We start from the raw sequence: 24,575 nt of genomic DNA, 5'->3' as shown, positions 1-24,575 counted from the left end.
AAGCCACCCCAATGAATTAAATCTATAAACCACATCAAGTATTTTGTTGGTTTGAATTCTGTCGGCACTTAAATTCTCTCAACTTTCAAGGGCTCAGTCACGATGACAGCTGCTCATTAAAATGCCTTTCATTCCCACCTACAACTCATAAAATAGTTGCATAGAATGGGACCACAAGGCAAACATCTCTTTCTCCCTCCCACCACTTAGGTGGCACAATTGGCTTGAAGGAAGTATTCAGCAGGGACAGGAATGAAAGTCCTAAATTAGCATAGCAATGCCAACTTTTTTCTTTCCTAGAGAGGGCGTTGAACATTTTGAGCAAGGGGCTTTTTGAGCATGCATGCTGCTGGTCTCCCTGAAATCACTGCAAAAAATGTAATGCATCACAGGCTTAAATACATAAAGAAAGATCACGCACCAGGTGAAAAGATCCCATCGCCAGCACCCCCCGGCCAGCCAATTATCTCTCTCATTTTCCTTAATGTGACATATTCCATAAGAACAAAAACTGGAGCAATTTCATAAGTGAACCTGAAACACAGAAATATACAAATTGTACAGTTCAGGTTAACATATCTATATCACTTCCCCTCAAAGACCCCAGATATAATAGACATTCCAGGATTATACCAATATTAGCTGAAAATGTACATTTATTTATTCACATCATTTGTGGTCCACTTTTCTCACTGGGAATCTCTCTACATGAGACATCTGACACATGAAGGGCCCATGTTCGGAGATGCAATGGTAGCTGGGAAGGATAGTTTAAAAAGACAGAGCTGGCACCAGAGCAAAGGCTTTGCTGTACAATGGAGCTGTGTGAAGGGGCTGTGAAATGCCAGAAGGGAAACTTCAGCTCATTATAACCTCTCCAGGTCAAGTCCAGCGCTGGGAGGCAGTTCCAGCCCATTTCCATTCCTCGCTGCCCTCTGATTGCAATCCCACAAAGTTTTAGACTGGAAAGTGAAATTGACAGATTCTTGGGGAGGAGAAGATGAAATTAACAAACCCTCTGATGAGCAATCTCTGCCAGCTCTGTCTTTTTAAACTATGCTTCCCAGTGAACATTGCATCTCCCTGCACTTGACAAACACCCACCGAGAGGTCCCGTGTAGAGAGACTCTGAGACTCAAGGCAAATTACACAATGAACAAGACAGGGATTTTCAACTTTTTTTTAAAAAAAAGACTGCTTTGAGGTACAAAGGTACAAGAGCATTTATTGTATGTAGCCAAAGGTGTTATAAACAAACACAGTAACTTAAAAGAAAAAAACACAAGTTATAAATATTAGCACTAAAATAACTCAGTCTAAAAGTTCGTATCTTAAAACATGGCACCCTTCTGATGCAACTCTTGTTCATATTTTCTAGCTGCCAAAGCAAACTTCTTTGAATCAATATTGTATTTGCTGTGTTTAAAGCAATGTCACAAGTCAGACTGGAAACACCAGTATCATGTTGATTACTTACATGTTAGTATTGGCTGTAGAAGTTAGCCAGTCTGCAGCTAATCCAACCATATCCAATCCAGTCGACAGCTGGTTGAAATACCTGGGATGTCCTGAATAAAATGGAAAAAGTTCTTTCATATTGGAAACTTTTTAAAAAATCATAGTATTAAATAATGTACTGTGTGTGTGTATTTCTTCTGGAAGAACCACCATAACAACAGTGGATTAAAAGAATGCTCTTGCTAAGATAATATTTAGGGATGTTTCTAAGGTATAACTTCTGATTTCACATTTCATTCTGCTTTCACGTTGCATTTCTGCTTTCTCTTTCATGTCTGCTTTCACGTTTCTCCAGTTTGGTCCCTCTAATGCAGTCTTCAGCAGACCACAGATGAAGCATTTAATAATAACAACAACATTTGATTTATATACTGCCCTTCAGGACAACTTACCCACTCAGAGTGGCTTACAAAGTATGTTACTATTATTCCTACAACAGTCACCCTGTGAGGTGGGTGAGGCTGAGAGAGCTCTTATAAGAGCTGTGACTGACCCAAGGTCACCCAGCTGGCTTCAAGTGGAGGAGTGGGGAATCAAACCTGGTTCTCCAGATTAGACTGCTTTTAACCACTACACAAAACTGGCTCTCATTTCCCCATGGCGCCAGGGAAATCTACTTCATGTGGCTTTAACTGACTTCATGTCTTGTGTGCCACCTTAAATTTACCCACAGCAGTGTGTAAAGGACAAGGACTCCCAAAGTTTCCTCTGCTGTCAGTGATCTGTGTGGTTCAGCCTTGTGTTAGAGAGATATCTGGACTATTGCAGGCCTTTGTGTTTTCAGCAAGAGGACTCCGTTTCTGCACTTCTTGTTTTCAGAATACCAGTGGCACCAGCACACTTTTACTTTTGCAGCCTTTTACACAGTTCTTAAGATCATGACGTTTGCTGTCCATTCCTTCTGTTTTTAAAAAATTGTTATCTCCAGCCTAATACAGAGTTCTAGTGATCTTGAAAACTTTGTGTCATTTTGGCTGGTCCTAATAAAAGATATTAAATGGACTTTTTCTTGTTTTGGGGTACTGCAGAAAGGTGTTTACAGGGCAGATAGCTCACTTACTGATCTTGACTGTCATGACTCCATAGACACAGAGCAGAGTTCCCCAACCCTTTTTGAGTCTGCAGGCACATTTGGAATTCCAACATAGTGTCGTGGAAGCTGCCACAAAATGGCTGCTGCAGGAGGCGGAGCCAGCCACAAAATAGCTGCTACAGTATAGCTTCAGTCATGCAGTTAAGATCCTTGTGTGGTGGAAGCAGTTTCTGCCAAAGCAGAATCTGCACAGCCAATCAAATCACCAATCACCTATCAGAAGCCATGCTTGGCAAAAACTCCACCTAGGCCCACCCACTTTTTGAAAACATTTGGTGGGCACCAGGAAAAGTGTCAGTGTGTACAATGGTGCCCACAAGCACCACGTTGGAGACCCCTGACATAGAGGGTCTCCAGGGATGAGTGTGGGGACATCAGAGAGTTTGTGGTAGTACTACCTACACAGGAGCCAAGGACTGTTTCCAGTACTGAAGAATCCTCCCAAAGAGGATACTAAACCAAGACCTAGTTGTCACAACTTAATGTGTGTTCATTTGAATTTCCTTAGCCTGAATTGATTTAAAAAAATCTACCCAACACAGCACAATCTCTCACTTTATCTCACCAATGATACCAGTGGACTTTCTGGAACGCATCTGATGATCGGTTTTGCTGTTCAGGCTTCTGTTGGGACCCTCAAGACCCATTGCCAAAGCCTTACTAGCTCTAGCTTTCCCCTTTTCCAACCAGCCACATCTCATATGGAGTTTCAGCTACAAGGACAACCCAAATCGGGAAGCGGACAGTTCATTACCACCTGTGTTTAAAGCTACAGAGAATTTAAGGAAAGTCACAATGGGAAGTAGGTTATTTTTTCACATAGAAGTCTTAAAGCCAACTCACAAAAATAATCTCCATGAGCCCACCATCCTGAAATCCAAAAGGCTCACTGGTTCTGCTACAGTCAGTGAAGGATTTATAGCTTGAAACTGTGCTTGAAGAGATGTATACATATATGAGTCTGAAAGCGATTTGCCCAGGCAAAATTACATGACAAGAAAATTGCAAATGAACAATTTGCCTCTAGCTGGGTCGCTAGGGGGAGTAGACAGATGTTGTTGTGAATATAGTATTCCTTGTTTTTCTATTCTCAGATTACCTCCTAAACCTATACACTATGGATTGAACAGATTATTTCAAAGATACCCTATCTCCCATCTTTGGTTGCTCCTACAGAGGGAGCAGAAAGCAATGCAAAACTACGGAATCTGATATTACAAAAATGAAAGAGTTTGTATGGTTTCTAGCCATATTAAGAGAAATGGATCTAAGATAGCTGTAATCTGCAGACACTTCAGCATGAACCAAAAAGATTCCTGGTGGTTGTATTCTTTTCAGTCCCAGCCCCCTTCCACCACAACCAGAAATAAGAAAGCCAAATTTACTTTGATTGTATTCCTCATCCTCTGTGAACGGAGCTCAGTGTGCCTTCTATCAATGGCCCTCCAAAGACCTCTTTGCTCATGTGCCACATATTGTCAATGAATACTATACTGCAGAGGCCAAAGCGAGTGCACCAGCTGCAAAGCCTGCTGTGGCTTGTAATATCCTCTCTGGTGAATTGCTGGTGATGAGAGGAGACAGGAGAAGTAGGAAGTTCGGCCGACTGTCAGTGCTCATGAGTCAAGGGGCCCAGGACAGTGCTGGGATTACTCAAACAGCACCAATACACATCATGTCTCCCTTGTCAGAAGCCATTGTTATAAATAGCTGGATTTCCTGGCAATTGTGATTTTTTTTTAAATAACCCAGATTAAAACCAACCATCACGGCCATAGCAAAAGGATTCATGAGAAAATAGGCAGCCCATTGAAAAGCAGCAATTCCCGTGTTTCTGGATTTTTCCATACCGATCTATTCTGAATTCTTACATTGAAAGAAAAATGTACCTGGGGTGGGTTGAAGAATACAAAGAACTGAGTAAAGCTTATTTTCCTAGCAAAAACTCTGTCTGGGCTTCTGTAGGCAAAAGAAAGAGGAACAAGTGCTTAAACAGAACTTGATTCAGGCCAAACACACCTGGTTCTTACTCAAGGCTATAGGATGTTGCCGCTTGAACACGAGCCAGGAGACACTGCAGGGCAATTAAAGCAGACAAAAAGGCCCACGATGGAAGTTATCAGTCTCCAGCGGTCTGCTATCTGTCACATGCACACGGCATAAAAGATCCAGCCCTGGAGACAGTTCATCTGCCATCGTACAGCACACAAAAACTCAGTATTCAAGCTGGGTAGATAGAGCAGCAGGCAGGAGAGTGAAGGAGGGTAGTGGAAGACATTCTTCTCTTCTAAATCTCAACACAGTTGAGGCTAACATTGCAAAGGCAAAAAGGCCACCCTTTTCTGAGCTTGTGACTTTATCTTTCTCTATTACATTTTTAATCTTATCTTCCCATGGTTTTCCACTTTCCATTTTATCCCAACAACCCTGTGAGGCGGATCCAGCGGAAAGAGAGTGGCTGGCCAAAAGTCACCGAGTAAGCTTTGTGGCTGAGTGGGGATCTGAAACTGGATCTCCCCCGTCTAGTTTTCTAACCACTACACCATACTAGTTCTTCTCCTCTTTGGAAGAAAAGTCTGGATAGAGATCTCAAAAAGCCAGAGAAAGGAATGGTAGGTTGAGTCCAATGCTCTCAAGCTTTTTGGGAGGGGATTTCCCCATCTCTGTTACATCAGAAGATCTTGGGGGAATGTAGGAGGCTGCACACAAGCAAACCATATGTTCTGCCACTGAGACCCAGTTTGTCACCTCCAAAGAGGCAAAGCCAGCTCTCTACCTCATAGTTAGGCTGGCTGTCATGAATGAAGAAGCTGAAAACATCTGTGATGCTTTAGCTAGAGACTTTCCCAGATGTTTCTGAGGCAGAGGGGTGGAGAAAGTGCTGTACAACACAGATGTAAGATTCAAGTCAGTTAGAAAGAAGATAGATTTTGCTCGAACTGGGTCCCACCTTTAACCCCCAAACAGCAGCATGAGATTCACGAAATAGCAAGCCTGTGGCATCATAGACACGTGACACTGTAACAGGGGGAGCCAGAGTATGAGTCCAGTAGTGTCACGGTCAGGACCATGGACAGCAGACCAAACGCGCCAGGGACGGGAAGCTCAAGTCCAGTAGGGGGAGGTATACCACAGCGAAGGTCAGACCCACAGAGGAAGGAAGCCTCGTCTCCACTGCTGAGTGCCTTTGCCTCACTCTCCTGCTGCTTTTCTTGCTGTGCATGCAGAGGGAGGCGGGAGACTTGCTTGCATTGCCTTGCATGCCCCATGGACACAAGTCCTTCCAAAAAGCAGGACAAAAAAGGCAGCAGCACCTGAGCGCACGAACATCACACGAAAAGCTGCCGAGCCAAAGGCACCTTGTGATCCGTGAAGAGATCAGAATGTCATCACATGCACTTTCTATGGCAAAGCAGCATAAAGAACCGCAGAGGAAGTTGTACAATCGGGTCCATAGCATTCCACACGCCAGATGGAGGCGCAAACCTGATGCACTCCGACTCGGGGGCCCGACGCTGTGCAGCTTCGGCAGAGCACTCGAGTCCAATGAAGGACAATTGTTTTCAGCACTTTGGGAACAGGATGTAACTAGTACGGCAGCCATACAATTCGTTGTTCCTGGCAAGCAACGTTCTCCTCACCCAAACCCAGTTCCCACCTGCTCAAAGGACAGGTCTGGGGGGTCAGGGTCCTTATGAAGGGGGGAAAGATCACCTCACTGGAACTGAACTTTCCTGACCACGAAGAGCCGAAATTTAATGACCCGCTTCAATAAAGCAAATGGTCCATCTAGTCCAGAAAGATTCCAAGCAACAGTTAATCCAACACCTCTAGGAGCTCAGAACCCAGGGATGAAGGTGAAGGGTGCGTGTTCCTAGCACTGATCACCAAGACTGCACTAAGAGCCAAGCTACAAGTGACGCTGTACACAGGTTGGACGCTTGTCAGCTTCCCTCAAGTTTTGATGGGAAATGTAGGCGTCCTAGTTTTACAGCTTGGCTCTCCATTACAGCTGCAAGACCAGGATGCCTACATTTCCCATCAAAACTTGAGGGAAGCTGACAAGTGTCCAACCTGTGTACAGTGTCACTTGTAGCTTGGCTCTAAGTCAAACCCTCCCTGTCTTTGCCCTCCCTGTCTTTGCCAGACGCTTCTTAGAAAACAGGCATCCCGCTAAAGCCTGACAGCAACAACAACAGCAGCGCCGCCAGGCGGGCATCACTTTCTCCTTAACCCCTCCCCCTATTATGTCTTTGAAAATTTACATTTGTTTACCCTCTGGCATTCAAACGTCCTTGATATTGATTGTACTAATCCCACACTATGTAATCCGCTTTGAGTCAGTGAGAAAGACGGACTATGAATGACATTAAATAAATAAATAAAATCCGGCAGTGAAGCCATCCGCCCAAGCTCGTCCCTCATTCGGCCTCTCTGCATCCCATGGTCTCTGCCTCAGCCACTACAGCCCCAAATGGCTCTCTTTTATCTCTAGAAGGCACCGGATGAAGTTTAGATTCGTCCAATAGGGGACTGGAATGAACATTCCATGAGATTTCGCCGGCCTATCACCGTCAAGCGTCCCTTTTAACAATCCTAAGTGGAGAGATGCCCCTCACCCAGGCAAGCCTGATCTCGTCAGCTCTCGGAAGCTGATTGGATGGGAGACCTTCGACCAGACCATGGTTGCTATACAGGGGCAGGCAATGACAAATCATCTCTGTTAAGTCTCCTGCCTCGAAAACCCCAGCGAGGGTCTCCATAAGTCAGCCGTGACTTGATGGCACTCCCCCCCCCAATCGAGAGATAAAGAAGCGAGTGATCCAAGCCCAGTCTAATGATCTCAGAGCAACGGAAGGAAAGCGATTGACAGTGCGATCCTAAAAAGGGGCCTAGGTCTGCCAAACGCCCCCCCCCACACACACACACTTACACACTTAAGCCCAGATGAGAAAGTAAGCCCCACTGAAGAGACCTGAGTAGGCTTGTTCTCTGGATCTATACATCACTGATGCTATGAGGCCGGTGCTTCATCCCCTGCCATTGATGAGCAAGTAGATTAGTTTCAACAAAAAAGAGCTCCGTGGCACCTTAAAGCCACAAAAATAGACAGGGAGTTGGTGGCACGTCAGGAACGATTCACAGATGCCTACTCCGGCAGAAACTGTGGCGTGATGGAATCCACCTGCTCAGGTGCGTGTGTTGTGTCCTCCCTAGGCAGGCGCCTTATGAAGTTAGAAGCAGCCGGTCCAAGGGGCCACGTACTGCGGGAAGCGCAAGGCTAGACGAAATCGAGCAAAATTCAAATGTCATTAAGAAAAAGAACAGAGACTATTCACACTGGCACCAGCGGGCGATATTGCAAGCCTCCAAGTTCTCCTGAGACGGTTAACACCTATAACGGCTGAAGAATCCCTGGTCCTTTGTTAAATCCTCGGGAGGTGGCATCACATTTCCACTAATCCGACAGTTTGGCCCTGGGGTCTCTCTGATGTCAAAGTTACCACTCAGCAGCAGCCACGAGGCTTGTTGGAGGTCTTCGCATTGCTACTTTACATGCCTTGAAAACTACAGTGTGAAAGTTCCTCATACATCCCTCGGTAGACCGACATCCTGCTTTCCCTTAAGCACGTTTTTCTGCAAGTGCGATTGATCGCAATGGGATTTACTTTCGAGTCTCACCGATTTCAAAGTCGGCTGCCCCCTTCGCGCGTCCGATAAAGGCCACTCAAACTTCACCCGAGGAAGCCCACGCAAGCAGAAATCCATTTGCATGGCAGCGCAGTTGTACCTGCAGAGTTGACAAGTAATTGACAGCAATAGGTCTTCCGACCTACAGGGTGCGGAGCAGGTTGTATTTTCTAGGCGGTGCGATCCTATTCACACCAGTCCTACTGAACTGAAGCGCGCCTGGTGTGACCTTTCCAGGGAAGAGCCCCCAGTCCCATGCAGAGTCCCTCCAGTCTTCTTGGCATGGCACGGAAATCAAGGGGCTTAGAGTGGAGCGCCTGCGCTTCTCATGCGGTCAAGGCGGCTTATAACACCCGTTCTTCGCCCCTTTGGAGCCAGCCTTGCTGCCCCACAAAGAGGCAGAATCTCGGCAATCTGTACAGCGCTTAAATGCGCCTAACTCCTCGATCGGACTACAAGGTCAAGGAGCATTTCGTACGGCAAAGGGGCCCTTCATTTAAACACTCGTCATCTCAACTCCTTTCTATCTCCCTTTAACGAACTCATCAGGGAAAAGGTTTTGTACCGCCTTTCCCCCGAGGCGTTCTTTAAAACGCCAATACGTTCCCTGCAGTAGGAAGCTAGAACGGTGGACTACACATAAGTTAATAGCTGGTGTTAAACTTTGTAAATTTGTATTTGTGCATTGTTTATTGAAATATACTTGAAACTGACTGTACTGATTTATTGTGGGATCCTCCTTGAGTCTTGGTGAGAAAGGCGAACTATAAGTAAAGCAAATAAATAAATGGGTGTCCCACCCTCAACTCGATCTCCGGCCTATGGCTAACCATGGCTGTGTGTTGCGTGATCACCGACAGGCACGCACATTCGCTCTCCTTCCTAAATGGGAGCACCATCCCTCCTCCTCCTCCTCCTCCTCCTCCCCTTCCTCCTGCCAGGGGGTCGCAGGCTAGCGCCCATCCCCCCAAAGTCATCTTTGCAATTGGGGACTATTGGCCAGGCGTCCCTCCAGGCATGAGAAGAGAGGCTGCCCAGCCACTCCACTGCTTCACAGACGGTCATAATTTGGGTTGCCAACTCCAGATTGGGAAATTCCCGGAGATTTGGAAATGGAGCCTGGGGAGGACAAGGACCTCAGCCGGGTATAATGTCATAGAGCTCATCCTCCAAAGCACCCATTCTTTCTAGGGGAACTGATCTCTGTTGTCAGGAGATCAGTCGTAGTTTCGGGAGATCTCCAGGCAACCCCAGTTGTGGTCCTCAAGGACTCGGCTGGTCCTCGATCCCGCCTGCCCAACAGGTGCCCCCAGCACTCCTGTGATCCACATTGGCTGCATTGGGTTGATGGACTGAAATGACATCATTCCTGTGTTGAAAATCCGGCAAGCTGCCAACATCTCTCTCTTTGCCCTGTGGGGACTTGTAATTTACCGCGCATTTCAGTGCATACCTGTAGCAGCAACCTATAAAACGATTAAACCAGAGCCGGCGGTTCGCAAAGGTGAGATCAGAGGGTTGCCTGGCCCGGAAGCTGCCCCCCCTCTCCCCTGCAATCTGAGCAATTCAAACCAGCCTCACAGTCCAGAGTCGTTGACCTCCACCGAGTTTGATCTTGCCTCATTCCCAAGGAGTTGACCTCCTGACGCTTCCACACCAGGCCACATAGCACGCTCCTAAGCAGCGCTACAACGTCCTAAGCCTATTCGCTGCACTGGTTAGAGTCGCACTGGACCTTTTAGGGGGTCGTTTGCGCAGGCCACGGTGCGCGCTTGCTTCAAAGCAACTGCCCCAGCTTTGCAGTTCACTCTTTTTCTGACTTCAATGGGGCTTAATTCCAGATGTTCTCGAGTTCTCTCACCGGTTTACAAACATCTGTTCTGGTTGACTGATTTGGGGACTGAAATAGGAGTCATGTTATGGAAAATTTATCTGGGAACCTGGAGGGATGCCTGGATGGACAGAAATAACTGGCGTGCGAGTCTGTGAAGCCTTTAAGTTAAATTTTCCTGCATTTTACAAGCCCGATCCAATGCCTGTTTTCTCAGTTGTAAGCCTCACTGTTTAGTGGTTACTGTGGGGCAAGGTTCTTTCCATTCATAAATTTAAGAACAGAAACAAATAAAAAAGCATTTGCGAAATGTCGCCTATTGGGCTTTGCATTCTGTGTTTACAGCAAAGCCATGAAGAACGAACACCTTTTTACAACCAACAGTCCAAATTCCATTTTTAAAAATCCACGGTTCATAAATGCACCTGATTAATCAATTAATATACACACAGCTGCACACAGTATAATCATGTCCATAAAAAGCAAATAAAAAGTTATGATCTGTCTGTCTGTCTGTCTGTGGTGTCTTACATTTACAGTGAAATCCTAAGCAGAGTTACGGCATTCTAAGCCCATTGAAGTCACCCCGCTCAAAAGGGTGCAACTATGTCTAGGACTGCATGGTTAATTTCTTTGCAGCGTTCCAGTTATTTGTCTACACAACACTGGGAACAGCTGGGGTGTGCGTGTGTGTGTGTAGGGGGGCCGCTTTTCTTTCTAGGTGCCCTAGGAGAGGCCGGACGCCTAGCAGGCATCGTTGGGAAGGAGTGATGGGTCTTCAACGTACGTGGAATCGAAGTAAGGCAATAAAGCTTAATGAAAACGTCCAGTCACGACTAACAAATCCTGTTGATGCCGACCGGGCTTCGAATGCATTGCGACAGGCTGGTCTCCTTCCATCCCACAGACTCGGGGCTCTCTGCTAGTAAGCCGGGCGGTTGCTCATCCTTGCCTCTGATGCCGGCGCCCGTCTGTTCCTAGCTGTTCAGGTGTCTTAAGAAAAAGCCTGTGCAGGAGTCATGCAAACTAGGCTGAGGCTGCAATCCTAACATCCCTTGCTTAGCAGCCAGTCTCATTGAATAAGATGGGACTTACTTCTGCGTAAATTCGCATAGGATTTCCCTGTCATTGCAGCGAGAGGTCTATGACGTTAATGCCCTGCTCAACTGGGTCCTGATCATTACAGTGTCAGAACACGTGTGTATGCCTGCATATATACGTGCACACGCGCACCAGTCTGTTCCCTCCCTCCAAGCTGGAACACTCTGTTCTCCACCGGCCCCGCGTTTGTTCTGGACTCTTCGTGGCCAGAGGCTGGCGACAGCAACGAGGCAGCCCCATCACGCCCCGCTGCCCAAGGGCGTCTGGCTGGCCACCGCCGGAGACAGAGAGATGGACTCGTCGGTCTGGCTCAGCCCAGCAATGATCGATGCTCTCTGCATTTCTCGGGGCTTCCCTCCCTCCTCTCCCCCTTTGACAGTTAAATTAAGGCTGCGATCCTATCTATGCACACGTGCTGGGGAATAAATCCCGTGAAAATCAGGGAACGCGGTTAGGATAAGATTTGCAGTGGCACAATCCATACACACACACGCCAGCCAATGGCACGTCTCGGGCGCTGATATGAATGGTTAAGGACTGTATCCAAAATGTGATCTTTTTTTTTTAACAGTGCAATCCTAAGTAGAATCACGCCGTTTTAAATCAATTGAAGTGAACGGAGTTAGAAGAGTGTGAATCTATTCAGGACTGCATCCATCTCCAGTGCTAAATGGCCGGATCGTCAATAATGCCGCCAGTCTTGGCGCCTGGACGCAGCGACTTGGCAGGGGTGTTCTTCAAAGACAACAATCCAGCAAGCAAAACAGGGGGTGGGAGAGGGGACGGTCTACAACTGAAAAAAGCAACGGAACAAAGCATTAAATCACTCGCATCCCAACTCAATAACCCAAATCCTCCAAGACCGAATCCTTCACAAAACCTGACAATGTGAAATCAATAGAAAATGCTCACACGTTCATAACTGCGTTTTGAATGGTTTTCCCTCCCGTCCCTACCAAAGGACTTCATTAAGGGTCGCGCAACCAGCTCCTTATCCTACGCCCGGGCAGTTCCGCTGAATTCAGCGCCAGGCCTTCGCTCGGAGCAATCCGAGTTCCCCTCCTTTAGACCGACAAAGGCCAGCCTGCCTTTGTTCATCGGAGCGCTGCGGAGAATTCCGCTACTCGTGTTGGTAAAGAACGAGTAAGACACATTCTGTGTGGATCTGCTTTGACGACACAGGGCCAGGCCACCGAATCCCGCTCGCAGGTTGCCTCTCGCACCCTTCGGTTCCCCCAGCCACCCTCCCCGTGCCTTCCCTTTGCTCCGAAAGGCCCAGCGGTCTTAATGTGCAACGCGACCCAAGACAGAAGAATCGGCCTCTCGGTTACATGGAACATGTTTTACCAACTGCACAAGATGGAGGCAAGTCTGAAAACGAAGCGACTGCAGGAAGACGGCAAATGTCCATGTCTCAAATCCTGGACTCCTCACGCTACAAAGCCTCTGTATATTCAGTTTGGAAAACCGTTTGGGGTCAAAGTCAGCAGCGCGATCGGAAGTCATTACAATTAGGAACAAACTCGCGTTTAAAATGACGCGATTCTATAAAACGAAAACAGCTACTGCCCTTAAAACCCAACACACCTTTGAGTAACACCCCCACCCCTTCAAATACATCGCTTTCTTCCATCGACCGAGACAGTTACGGTATTTGCTTCAAGCAACAGAACTGCAGAATAAATGCATCAAACCGGACAAACCGTGTGTGTGTGCGCGCGCGAGAGAGAAAGAGCGCCTGTGTGCAGTGGGATATATTCCGGACTTGTCTGTTACCTGTTTTAATGGCATATTTTAGCGTGGTCCTGCAATTCAACAGAATTTCTTCCAAGGTCTGGGGGTGATCTGCCAATTCCCAGTTATAATCCTGAAGAAGCTCATTTGGATAGTGGAAATCGATGACTTTGGTAGATCTATCAAAATTTGTCACCAGATATTGGAGCAAAATGTCCATAACATCTTGTAAGAAAGACAATGTGGCTACTTCTCCGTCGGAAGCTGGCAGAAGATCTGAAATGTTGGGGAACGAAATATGACATTGATGTTATGTTTAGATTTTGGACACGTTTTTCTACCTATAGTGGACTGTTTGTCTCTTTCGTTTTAAGTATTCTTTCGTTAACAGTGCAGAAAACAAGAACATAAACATTGCTGAATGAAAAGGGCTTTATTTTACAACTCCCCCACCCTGGGAACATACAATTTCCCTATAATTTAACACAATTCCGTGTTTAGGAATTAATTTATTGCTTGGAGAGAGGTCTGACTTCCTGCGTGTATTGAATATGGATTTATTTTGTTTTTTACTGAGCCACCATCCCCGCCCCCAAGAGAAGAAAATAAAAACACGAAATTAGGATAAAATGTAAAGAGTTTAAATGCAACACAATACTTAAAACCTTTATACGTTATGCGCGTGGCAGTTTGTAATGGGGCTTCTCCACCCCTAATTCCCCTTTAATTCTGACGTGTATGGCCTCAATTGCCCATACGTAGCACTCTCCAATTAGACTTAAACTGTTCTTGGTCGCTGTCCCTCTAAATGGTGCTGAAACCACCGATAAGTCTGGCAAAGTATCTTCAATATCCCTCGACGCAGAGTAATTGACAATGTTGAGGCCGCGTCTGTGATTTTGAGGAAGCCCATTTATCGGTTATATATATGCCCATTCAACGTAGAAGATTTTGGACGGATTTATTGAAGCAGAAAGATTCATGCCCCATAAATATACTTCTTGGCAAGGACTTCCCGAATTTAACAGCCTGATTCAAGTGCCTGGATTCCTCTCTCTTTCTCACTGTCTAGCGCGCACACATATATTGTCTTTTCATACCACTCCCTGGTGTAAGATTTGGAACAAATCCTTCCAGAGGTTTTTAAAAAACACACATGTAGCTATTCAGGCATTCTTTTCTAAGTGGAATGGAGAAAGACGTTTATTTACCGGCATGTGCTTTCTTTCTAATTCATCTATGGCTACAGAAAAACCACATAGGTCAATAGAGCCAGTGGAATTCTTTGAACTGCTTTCTAGACACCAAGAAGAAAGCAAATATATGCCTATGTGCATGGTTTCAAGAAGCCAGTTCGAAGAATGCCACTGGAGTTAAAGGGTCGCCTGATTTTCTCCATGTACGGACTAAACCACAGGTCCTCCCCACCGCACAACTGAAATGGTGTCTTGGCAAAGGGAAGCCATTTATCTACACGCAGCTGTTCAGCAACCACTGTGTCTCTTCTCCTTGCCAAAAGTCACTGTTCACATCCCACTGAAGTGAATGGCAAAATTCCTACTTATTTTAACCAGGATTGCTTTGCATTCGACCAAAATATTTTACTTTTTTTGGGGGGGGGGAAATGTCCCATGGACGAATTCCAAAATATACAACCAGCCAGATTCCAGTCTCTTCAACGTCCCTCCACCCCAGGGTAGTTACCTGAGGAGTGTAAAAATGCATAATTAATATCTGCTTTTTGGCAACCGCACGGCTTTTTATTGCAGGTGCAAGTGGGTTTTCTCGGGAGCGCAGTCGGGTCCTCTTTAGCCCCCGTTTCCATGGGCTTCTCCCCATCTCCGTACAGTAGAGCTAACAAAGACACAAACAGCGAAATCTTAATAGCACCGCGGAGACGCTCGGCACAAGGAGAGAAGCTCCTCAGGAGCACCGAATCGTCCACTTACTCTGGAAGTCCTCCGATCTCTCGCTACCATTATTATTTTTTTGGGGGGGGGAGGGGAGGGAGTATTTTGTTTTCCTTACTTTGCATCCCTCCCACGTTATTAAAGCCTCTTCCTGATTTGGGTTACAAACGTGTTGTCGTCGCTTACCACAGAGTTTGGTTGAAATGCCTCCTGTAAACTTCTGGGCAGCCTGACACCAAGCTCTCGCTGAGGGGGGAGAAACAAGAATATAGGATCAGACGGGTAGCTGGGAGTGGATTCTTCGAGACGCTCGATACACCCTCGCAACAGGGTCTTTATAGAGAGGCGCTTTACCCTCTCCTTCTCCCTGTCCGGTGTTTACTTAAGATTCAGCCTGATTATTGATGGAATGTGTTGCTACCCGCCTCGTGCCCTCGGTATGGGGCGGGCTAGAAATATTCAAATAAATATAGAACCTCGCAAGCTTTGGTAGGAAAGCATTGGTCTAATTCTCAAAGCCCGGAGGAAATGCATGCAACTTTCTAAGCGCTCTGATTCCACTCTCTTGTCCTCAACTCCCCCAACCTCCTCTGCCCTCCCCCTCCCCATAAAGGGGCCAGCAGATGCCGTGCGTCGCCTGCTCCCTGGCCAGGTAGGGTCCTGAGAGATATCCAGCAAGCTAGGTATTTAGCGGCGCTTCCAATGCCTTTGTGGTGCTCAGGTGAGCCGGCTCTCCAGGTGGTCTTTCAGCCTCGTATTTACTACTCCGTCAGGAATCCGCCTTCTCCGACTCCGGTCTTTCCAGGGCAGAAGCGGGTTAAAACAAGTGAGGTCAGGGTTAGGAAACCCATCCCGGGGATGAACTTTGCTGCTGCAGACGGCGAGAGATGGAGGCGTCTTCCCAGGGGCTCCTACCTGTACCGGGGTTGTCAGGATCGCCAGAGACATCTTCAGACCCGAAGGACCAAAAACCAGAGCCGGGAGTTGCCATCTGCGGAGCTGGTCAGAAGCCGGTGAAGTGCAGCGAGCGCGATTCGTGCGTGTGTGCGCGAAAGGGAGCGGGAGAGCGAGACAGAGGGAGGCGGGAGAGGGCGGGAGAGGGAGTGCTGGGGCGGGTGTGAACGCGAGGGCGGCGGCGGGGCGGCGGGGCCCGGGGACGAGGCCGGCGGCGCTAGGAGAGGCGGCAGAACGTGGCTCTCCTGGCGGACGCCGAGCGCCGAAGTCTGGGGTCGCCGAGCTCCAGCGAGCGGCGGCGCTAGGCGCTCTCCATGGTGCTGATGCGCTCCGGGGCTCAGTCCCGCTTCTGAGCCAGGCGGCGACGGCGATAGGCGCGTTTTTACGCAAGAGGCGAACGCTCCCTTTGCCCGGGGGTCCTGGCGTGGACGAGCGAAGGACACACTTGCCTGCGCCTGATCACGACTTCCTGGGAGGTGGCGGGGGGGGCAGTCCTTCTCTGGAGTCGCCTGGAGCGCTGAGGGTCAGAAACAAAAGAAGACGACTGAATCGGCGCGGAGAGCTGCCTTCCAGGGACAGCGCCGACGTGGAGAAAGAAGCCGACCCGGTGGAGAGCCTGAGCTCGGGCTCCCGCGCCCAGTCAGGGGGTGCAGGCGGGCGAGATGGCAAGTCGAGAGGGTGGGGAGCCTTCGGTTACGTATGCTTCTCAGGCTTTGTCTTTAGAGACCTTGCCAGAAATCTACAAGTGAGCGAAGGACAGGGTGCGCTCAGACCTCTAGTTCACTGTCGCAAGTTTCATCAAGCCGTGAGGTATGGTGTATGTATAGAATTATATTAATTCCGTCTATGGAAGAATTTGGGAGAATTGCCTTTGGAGCGTCACGGCTTGTCTGCCTACACGACGTTAGCAGACAAACCGAGCTGTCCACAAAGCAACTGTTGCTGGAACAAAATGGGATTGCATGTAAGGAGCAACCGAACTCCAAGGGCTACGGATCTCAGCTTCTGCTTCTATGCTTCTTGGAAACTGAGAACAATCAATGCTGCTTACATTCTGTGCCCTGAAATATAAACCAGTTCAAGAGAAACATGAAATTGGCACTCAGTGCAATCCTAAACAGATTTGCACCTTTCTGCAATCATGGGTTTAAGAGAGCACAACTCTGCATAGGATTGCACCGCTGGATATTGAGGAGCAGAGAAAGGAAGGCTACAGAGAAACCATTAGTTTTCTTTCAAAGCAAAATTTGGTGGTGCAAATTTTGGGGAATAAACATGTTTTCCTAACTGTGCTTATTTCATGGCTTGGGTGGTGTAATGATATCTTATCAGCCTGGCAGAAGGCACACTACTTGGAGGATTGGCTGCTTCCAGTAGTCAGAAAACAAGCCTTTCCCAGATACATTTCTTGCCTTCTAGCCAAATACTGTTAAATTACATTCCAAAGGCTTTGATATGACAGGAAGCAACAGTAAAACTGGATCCTTGCCACAATAACCCTCCCCATAGCAAGGTTGCCAAGGCTTTCCTTTTCATCCAAACACTATCATGGCCAGTCTCCACAAAGTTGTTTGAAGCATCCTTTCCACGTAGCTTCTCCATGCAGACGCTATCAAGGGTAGAGTAACTTACTATAGATCATGGGCAAGTACCCCCACCAGGAATATCTAGAAGGGGGTGTAGAAAATTAGGTTTCATGGAAACGAGGCACATGATGAAGCCACCCAGATATTTGCTGCTTCTTCCATGTGATTGGTCCAAGAATTCCTAGGAATGCAGCAGTGTGTGAGAACAAAGTGCACCCTACAGCTATCACTGCATGGTCATCTCCAGCAGTACTCAGGTGTGAACAGCAAATGCCAAACCCTGTTATGACTGTCACATCAGGTACAGCTGCTGTAGCTCAGTGATACAACAGCAATACTGCATGCAGAAAGTCCCCGTTTCAGTACCTGGCATCTCTAATTAAAAGGATCAGTTAGCAGGTGATGAAAAAGACCTCTGCCTGAGACTGTGGAGTGCTGCTGCTAGAATATTGACCTTAACAGACCAATGGTCTGACTCCATATATGCCAGGTTGAAAGAAGAATCCATGTGGTGGCTGTAATGAGAGCCAGTCCTTAGGTGCTTCCTGTCTTGCCCCATGGCTAGTTTCCTAGTTCTTTCTCTCTCTCTTCCTGGGGCAACCCAGGGCTTTCTTACCTTCATGAGGCCAAGCAGTGTGCCTTCTCTTGAGCTACAACAGACACTTGGAAGCAAAGGACAGGTCTGGATTACATAAAAGCACTCCTAGGACTCCCCATCATTTCTGTTTCTGTTCCTTTTCTTGAACTGTCACTCATGATGTGGTAATGGAATTTTTTTTTCTTTTTCTAAAATAACAACTACTTTATATACGCTGGGTCTGAACACACCTGAGATATTTGCCTGGAAGAGCTGGAACGATAAATGTAATGCCATGAACACTCTTACAGAAATGGAATGCTTTGGGCTCTAGTGCACTTTACCTTAGGGACTGATAAGAGTTATAGTTTGTTTTTGGTCTTATGAGGCCAAAACAATAGACAATTCACAGTGAGCAGGCTGCAACCAGTGAAGATTGGATATCCTAAGGCAGAAGACCCCAAGATGGTATGGAGGTTGAGATTTAAGCAGTTGTGTAAGCAACAGGAGGGACATCTAAAACAGAGGCAATACAATGCCAACTCAATGCTAAGAAGAGCTACACCCTTCTCATTTGAAGTTAGTGGCCTTAGAAACGTATGACTCAGTTTAGGATTGCACTGTTGGTGTCTTCCAGAGAATATGGAGCTGAGGACAGCTACACAGGCCTTTTTGTCTGTACCATAAAAAGCTGGAGAATGTGTGTTTCTTTGTTGGGGTGTCTTACCCCTTTCTGCCCTGCTCATGAAGATGCTTCTGGCTCAGCATGTCCATAAACAGGTGAGACCCCAGGTGGCTGGCTGCAGAGCAGATTTGTGAGTTAATGAGCTGCAGAGACAAATATATTAGTCTCTTCATCAAGTGATGCTGGAGGCATTAAGGACCAACTCCAGAGTGACAGGATGCCCGCAAGATGCTCACAGCAAACAGTAGATTCCTGATCTGTGATGTTCTTGTCTAGATTCAGGCTGAGACTCTCCATCAGAGTTGGGAAATCTGAAACTGGTGTGGAATGGGGAAGTTTTAGTTTATGGTAAACTTAAAACGTTTTTTCATTTTTTACTTTATTTATACCCTGCCTTTCACCTCAATGGGGACCCAAAGTGGCTTACATCATTCTCCTCTCCTCCATTTTAACCTGAGTGTGTGTGACTGGCACAAGGTCACCCAGGAAATTTCGATGGCAAAGTGGGGATTCAAACACGGGTGTCCAAGATCCTAATCCAAGCATTCTAACGACGACACCAGACTGGGGTCTGCTGAACATTCAAAATATGGACATAATTTAAAAAACTGGCAACTGGCGTTGTCATTCTTAAAAGTCTACATCTTACAGAAACATTTCTGATAGGCTTTTTAAAATCACATTCACTGGATTGAATTATTGTAGAAGGTTAGAGTAGCTACAAAACATTTGATGGAATGGATGGTGAGGGATCCTTAAATGTATTTCAAAATGAAGATGGGGGTTTATGTGTAGAAGGCTAACGCCATCTCTGCCCACTTGGTAACCAGTGTCTGCAGTACAGGGCAGTTGAATGCCAGGTTCTAGGCAGCCCCTCTTCCCTTGTTCTCCGATAGCCCATATAGTTCTTTCAATAGCATCGGAAGTGCTCATCTTGGCCTTGTGTTCTCCTGCCTTGAGAGTGTGTGGGTGAAAAGCTTACTATGTGAAAGGGCAGGCCTGGATTGTATTCTTCCTAGTTTCCCAGCTGAGAAAGACATACATGGAAAAAAAGAAACCAGGGTTTCAATGCTAAGGGATTTTATGCATTTTCTTTTCCCCTCCCAAATTGAATTCAGTGGGAACAAAGCCAAACTGTTATATTAAGGTTGATCTATTACAGACCATTTGTGTAACATTCAGGTCTACAAAGTGCTTTACAACCCTCATCACTGCTCATCCGCACAATCCGTCTTGTAAACTAGGTCAGTAATATCTCATTTTATAGACAGAAGCTGAGTAATTTGGCTAAAGGTCAGCCCCAGAGTTTTTCTTTCATGTCTATTCTGGTGCCATTGTTTTGTTTCATTCTCTTTAAGAAGGAAAAAAAACCTAGAAAGTATGCTGATGAAAATCAAACTTGCTGTTTTAAAGCAAATTTTCTATATCAACAACTGGGAAAAACCCATCTATACATTATAAATGAATAAAAACAGATTCTACACCAATGGGTAAGGTATCAAAGCTGTCAAAAATATAAGAGCCTTGTTGAATCATACCAGTGATCCATCCAATTGAGCCTCTTATTCGCTCAGCAGCTAGTATCCAGTTACCCTGGAGGCCAAACAAACAGGCCATAGAATCCAAGGCCATAGAATCCAAGTCACCGTATAGCACTTTAAGAAGAAGTGTGTTTGTGTGCATCGATGTAACAGAGTGGCCTTCTGCTGGAGATTTTCCTTGCACCAGTAATTTTAACTGGCAGCTGAGGAACACAGGGTTTGAGGGAGGGGGGAAATTTTTCATTCCCACCGTGCAGAAAACCTACAAGCCAATTATTAATCACTGATGCAGAAACTGGACTATTAACACAATATTCAGTATTTCGTTCTGTTCACTTCCAAAGGGGTGAGACAGATTATTGAAGAATCTGGTTCTTCTTGTTTCCCCCAAACAATTAAGGAGTAATAAACTAATCCACATTTTCCCAGTCATTATGAATCCTTATGAAGACTAAGAATTCCTTAAGAAAAAAAAAGTGCACCGAACTGAAGTGAAGGTAGAAGGAAAGTCAAGAAAATGCAGGAATTCATTATGTGTGAGCCATAAACTTTAGAAGCCAGAGAGAGCCTCACGTGAAAAACCATCTTTATCCCCACTCATACATGAATATCATATACTCACCCACTTCACCTACCTATGAAAAGTATAAGCTCCTAAGCAATACTGGTATAAAATATCCTTTCCTTTCAGTTAGACTTTTAATGATGTGCAAACATCATAAAAGCAAATAGTGGCTGTGCAAAGGAGGTACTTAGTGGATTCTTCCCACAGAAACATTCTGGTAGAGTTTCTGGTCAGCTACTAAAGATTCACTGTTTTGAACATAATAAATATTTCTTATACTTGGTGCAGATAAAAATGTAGATCCTTGTTAAATCATATCATTACAATATCAGAGAAACAATTCTCGCACATTTTTAATCTGTACATGTATTTTAAATAACTAAAATAATATTCATTTTAAAAATCATTTCTGCATGGAAGTTGCATAGATCTATGGTTCAGGAAACAAACCTGAGCAAAAGAGAGACCTGCATTTTCACCGAGTATATAGAAAACCAAAAAAAAAATCTTTTTAAAAAATATATACATACGATTTTTAATCAGTTATGGTAAACCAACAAAATAATTTTTCACACCCCTGCTCTTTGTTTTTGAAATTGCAGTTTAAAACTTGACCGTTTCCCCTGCAAGGTGCTACAATACTACTTGTTCACATGATCCAACACATGATCCAATATGATGGAGAGAAACAGACACACGTTAAAAAGGAATGGCCACAGTATAAAACCATACAAAAAGATTATGCTCAAGAAAGCCAAACTGCAGCAGCAGTAGCAGCAGCTAATATTGCTGGATAAGGCGCCGACGTTGAGAAGTTTTCCGTAGCAGTTTCCGGTAGTCGTAAGGATTATCCTTGCTTTTGCTCTCTTCCAAGAGGCTCCCTGTGACCCTCGGCCTAGGGATTAAGTACAGAAGCGCTAGAAATTAGAAGTCAAAACATTTACTTTGCTCAACATCACTACCCACGGCTGAACTTCCCCCCTCAGCAACTTCCCTTCATATGTTCCTCTCCCCCTCCCACTTTGCTGCCTTCTGCACTGGAGGGAAACTTGTTATATGCAAGGTCGGGGGAGAATATAAACTAAAACAGTATTTTGCTAACTAGGTGGGGAAATAAAAAGGGCCTCTGGGCCTCTTTTAGCTGCTGTGTACTTATCTGACTAGTGAGGCCTAATCACAAGACTTGGGTCAGGTAGGCTTTGGTCAGGGGTGTTTCAGGTAACATGACTTTGATCTAATCACACTCTTTTTTCCTGATCTACCTCACAGGGCTGTTATTGTTGTGAGGATAAAATGGAGAATGATGTTGTAAGCCATTCTGAATCCCATTGGGAAGAAAAGCAAAGTACAAACCTCCCAATCAGGGGTCATTTCATAGAAAAAGAGCTGCAGGAACTCATCAGCACAACTCATTAGCATATGCCATGCCCTTTGCCATCACCAGAAGTGTGTCATTGGCATAACTGATTTGCATATGCCACACCACCGGACATTGCCAGAAGTGTGTCAGAAGGCGCCACCTACACCTCAGGCTCCACCACAAAAATCTCCAGGTATTTCCCAACTCAGAGCTGGCAAGCCTACCTGGAGAAAAATTGCTTCAAAAGCACAAAGAAAATAGTCAAGATGTTAAATGGTTTTATTATAAAATCAACAACTCTACAATTAACGATTAACTAATACAATAATTATCAACTGGGGCATACTGACTCAGTGACTATAACCCTATCCTGGTAAAATAAGACAGTCAGTTCACACATGAACAAATATAACTTTATTTATTTTTGGTATGTGTGAACAAATCCTACTGGAATGCATTATGTCTGGGGTGCAATGGATGTTCTAAGCATGGTGTACGTTCTGTGATGACCCATTCACACACGCAGGTCATTGCCTGACATGGAAGCTACAAAATCATGTCTGTATAAACGAGCCCTCAGATTGTTATAAAGGGAATGTTTACACTTATCAAAATAAGTTCCTGATTTCTGAAAAGAATTCTTCAGAAACTCTGCAAACTTCTTCACTACTTTGACATCACGGTGAAATCTGGGAACAAGAGTTCTGATCAAAAGTGTGATTGGAGGGCACATGATCCCGCAGTCTGGCTGAAGCTAAGCTAAGCCCCTGTGGAACTGTAAGCTATCTTGAGTCCCACGATAGAAGAAAGGTGGGCTATAACTTCAAAAAATAAACCATAATGTGCAGCTATCTTTGCCCAGATCAGTTGCACAAGCAACCTAAGTTGTTTACTTTGTGCAGAAAATGTTTTTGGGGTGCCAATGAAGCAGCACAGAAGGTGGCATTATTGAGGATGTTGGACTATGATGTCCTGATCACATGATGTAGGCCAAGGTAACAGATGTCCTGAGGAAGCTCTTCTCACGACCCCTGTGACTACTACGCATGCACAATGAAATCTTCACTCTGAATTCAGGTAGCAACGTGAGGCCCAGTTGTTTACAAATACTTTGGAGTGCATCAGTGTGTGTGTGTGGGGTGGTGGTGGTGGTGGTTAGCTGTGAAAATGGTTCTGGGCTGTTTGGATTTGTAGATTTATTTGCAAGTGAGACTTACCTGTTCAGTGGGACTTTCTCCCAAGCAAGCATGCACAAAGATAGAAGCTTTACAGGCCAATTCTTAGCAGAATTGCACCCTTCTAAGCCCCCTGACTTCAATGAATTTAGAAGGGTGTAACTCTGTAGCCCTTTTACATTGCAATTTTAAGTGGGTCTACTCAGAATCCTACTAAAGTCAAATGGGGTTTTCTCCCAAGAAAGTGTTCTTAGGAAGTCTATCTTCTTATGGGATTTTAAGTTACATTGCGAGTTGTCTTGAGTACCGTTTTAATCAATTTTAATCAAATAGAATCAATTTTTAAAAATCTGTACATTTGCAAACGAATCTGGTGGCAATATTTTCTTTCGGTAATTGCTGTAATCCACCAAAGCACTTCCCAGACCCACTTATTCAACACATGCACATCTCCCAACGAATTCAGTGGGACTGCACAGTGTTCCGCTTTGGCTCATCTTCTGGTATTACTCACCCTTCATTAACCTTCAATGACGCACTCTTTGGCTCTGTTGGTGGTTTCTCTCTTGCGCTGGTATTATCATCATTTGAGGTGGAGTCAATGGAGGAAAATTCTTGGTAATAGCAATCATCGGCATCTAGGACCTTGCCCAAACTACAAAGGAATATGAGGACAATTTTGACCAATAGGGTAAACTAGTTTGTTGGCTAAGAGAGATTTAAAAAATATCAAGGTGACACTCGCACTGGAATATATCTACAAACACAGCAGCACTATGAAAGACTGCTAGGGAAAAAATGCAATGTTTAATATAAAAATATTGAGAGCAGAAGTACACACCACCTTTCTGAGGGCCATGTATTGTGTCTAGTGAGCTTGGTTCGGGGGGGGGGGATCCTCTGAAGAGGTGGATGAGTCTCTGTACAGAAAGAAACACCAGGGGACCCTACTGAATCCTGGAGCCAGAAGCCGATGCCTAAACCAGAGAGCTCACTTCTCATAAAGAAGAAGGAGTGGCTGCGGTTCAATGGCAGAGAATCTGATTTGTATGCAGGTGGTCCCAGGTTCAACCGCTGGCATCTCTAGTTAACAGGATCAGTAGCAGAGGATATGAAAGACCTCTGCCTGATACCCTGGAGAGCTTCTATCAGAGGAGAAAATACCGTTCTTGACGGACCAATGGTCTGACTCACTGTAAGACAGTTTTACATGTTCAAGAATCCTGGTCTTTGATTGGTTCCAGGAAGAAAGAC

The 24,575-nt window shown here is 45.7% G+C and overlaps 2 protein-coding genes across 2 annotated transcripts in view; both read right to left on the bottom strand.

The window, feature by feature from the left end:
• Positions 1-15,869, bottom strand: part of GAD2 (glutamate decarboxylase 2) — a 44,756-nt gene extending 28,887 nt beyond the window's left edge. The window contains exons 1-6 of the mRNA XM_054991401.1: positions 15,794-15,869; positions 15,065-15,124; positions 14,673-14,822; positions 13,011-13,244; positions 1,478-1,568; positions 422-534 (exon numbers count right to left, since the gene is read on the bottom strand). Of these exons, the coding sequence (XP_054847376.1) occupies positions 422-534; positions 1,478-1,568; positions 13,011-13,244; positions 14,673-14,822; positions 15,065-15,124; positions 15,794-15,869 (724 nt within the window). The remainder of the gene's footprint in view (positions 1-421; positions 535-1,477; positions 1,569-13,010; positions 13,245-14,672; positions 14,823-15,064; positions 15,125-15,793) is intronic.
• A 5,530-nt stretch (positions 15,870-21,399) lies between these two features.
• The window catches only part of MYO3A (myosin IIIA), a 122,509-nt gene continuing 119,333 nt past the window's right edge, over positions 21,400-24,575 (bottom strand). Inside the window, exons 36-37 of the mRNA XM_054991488.1 lie at positions 23,836-23,976; positions 21,400-21,681 (exon numbers count right to left, since the gene is read on the bottom strand). Of these exons, the coding sequence (XP_054847463.1) occupies positions 21,567-21,681; positions 23,836-23,976 (256 nt within the window). The 3' untranslated portion in view covers positions 21,400-21,566. The remainder of the gene's footprint in view (positions 21,682-23,835; positions 23,977-24,575) is intronic.

Source organism: Eublepharis macularius, chromosome 11, assembly GCF_028583425.1.
Source record: "Eublepharis macularius isolate TG4126 chromosome 11, MPM_Emac_v1.0, whole genome shotgun sequence".
Classification (NCBI taxonomy): domain Eukaryota; kingdom Metazoa; phylum Chordata; class Lepidosauria; order Squamata; family Eublepharidae; genus Eublepharis; species Eublepharis macularius.
Note: the sequence above shows the minus strand (reverse complement) of the source record. Positions and strands in the feature narration are given on the sequence as shown.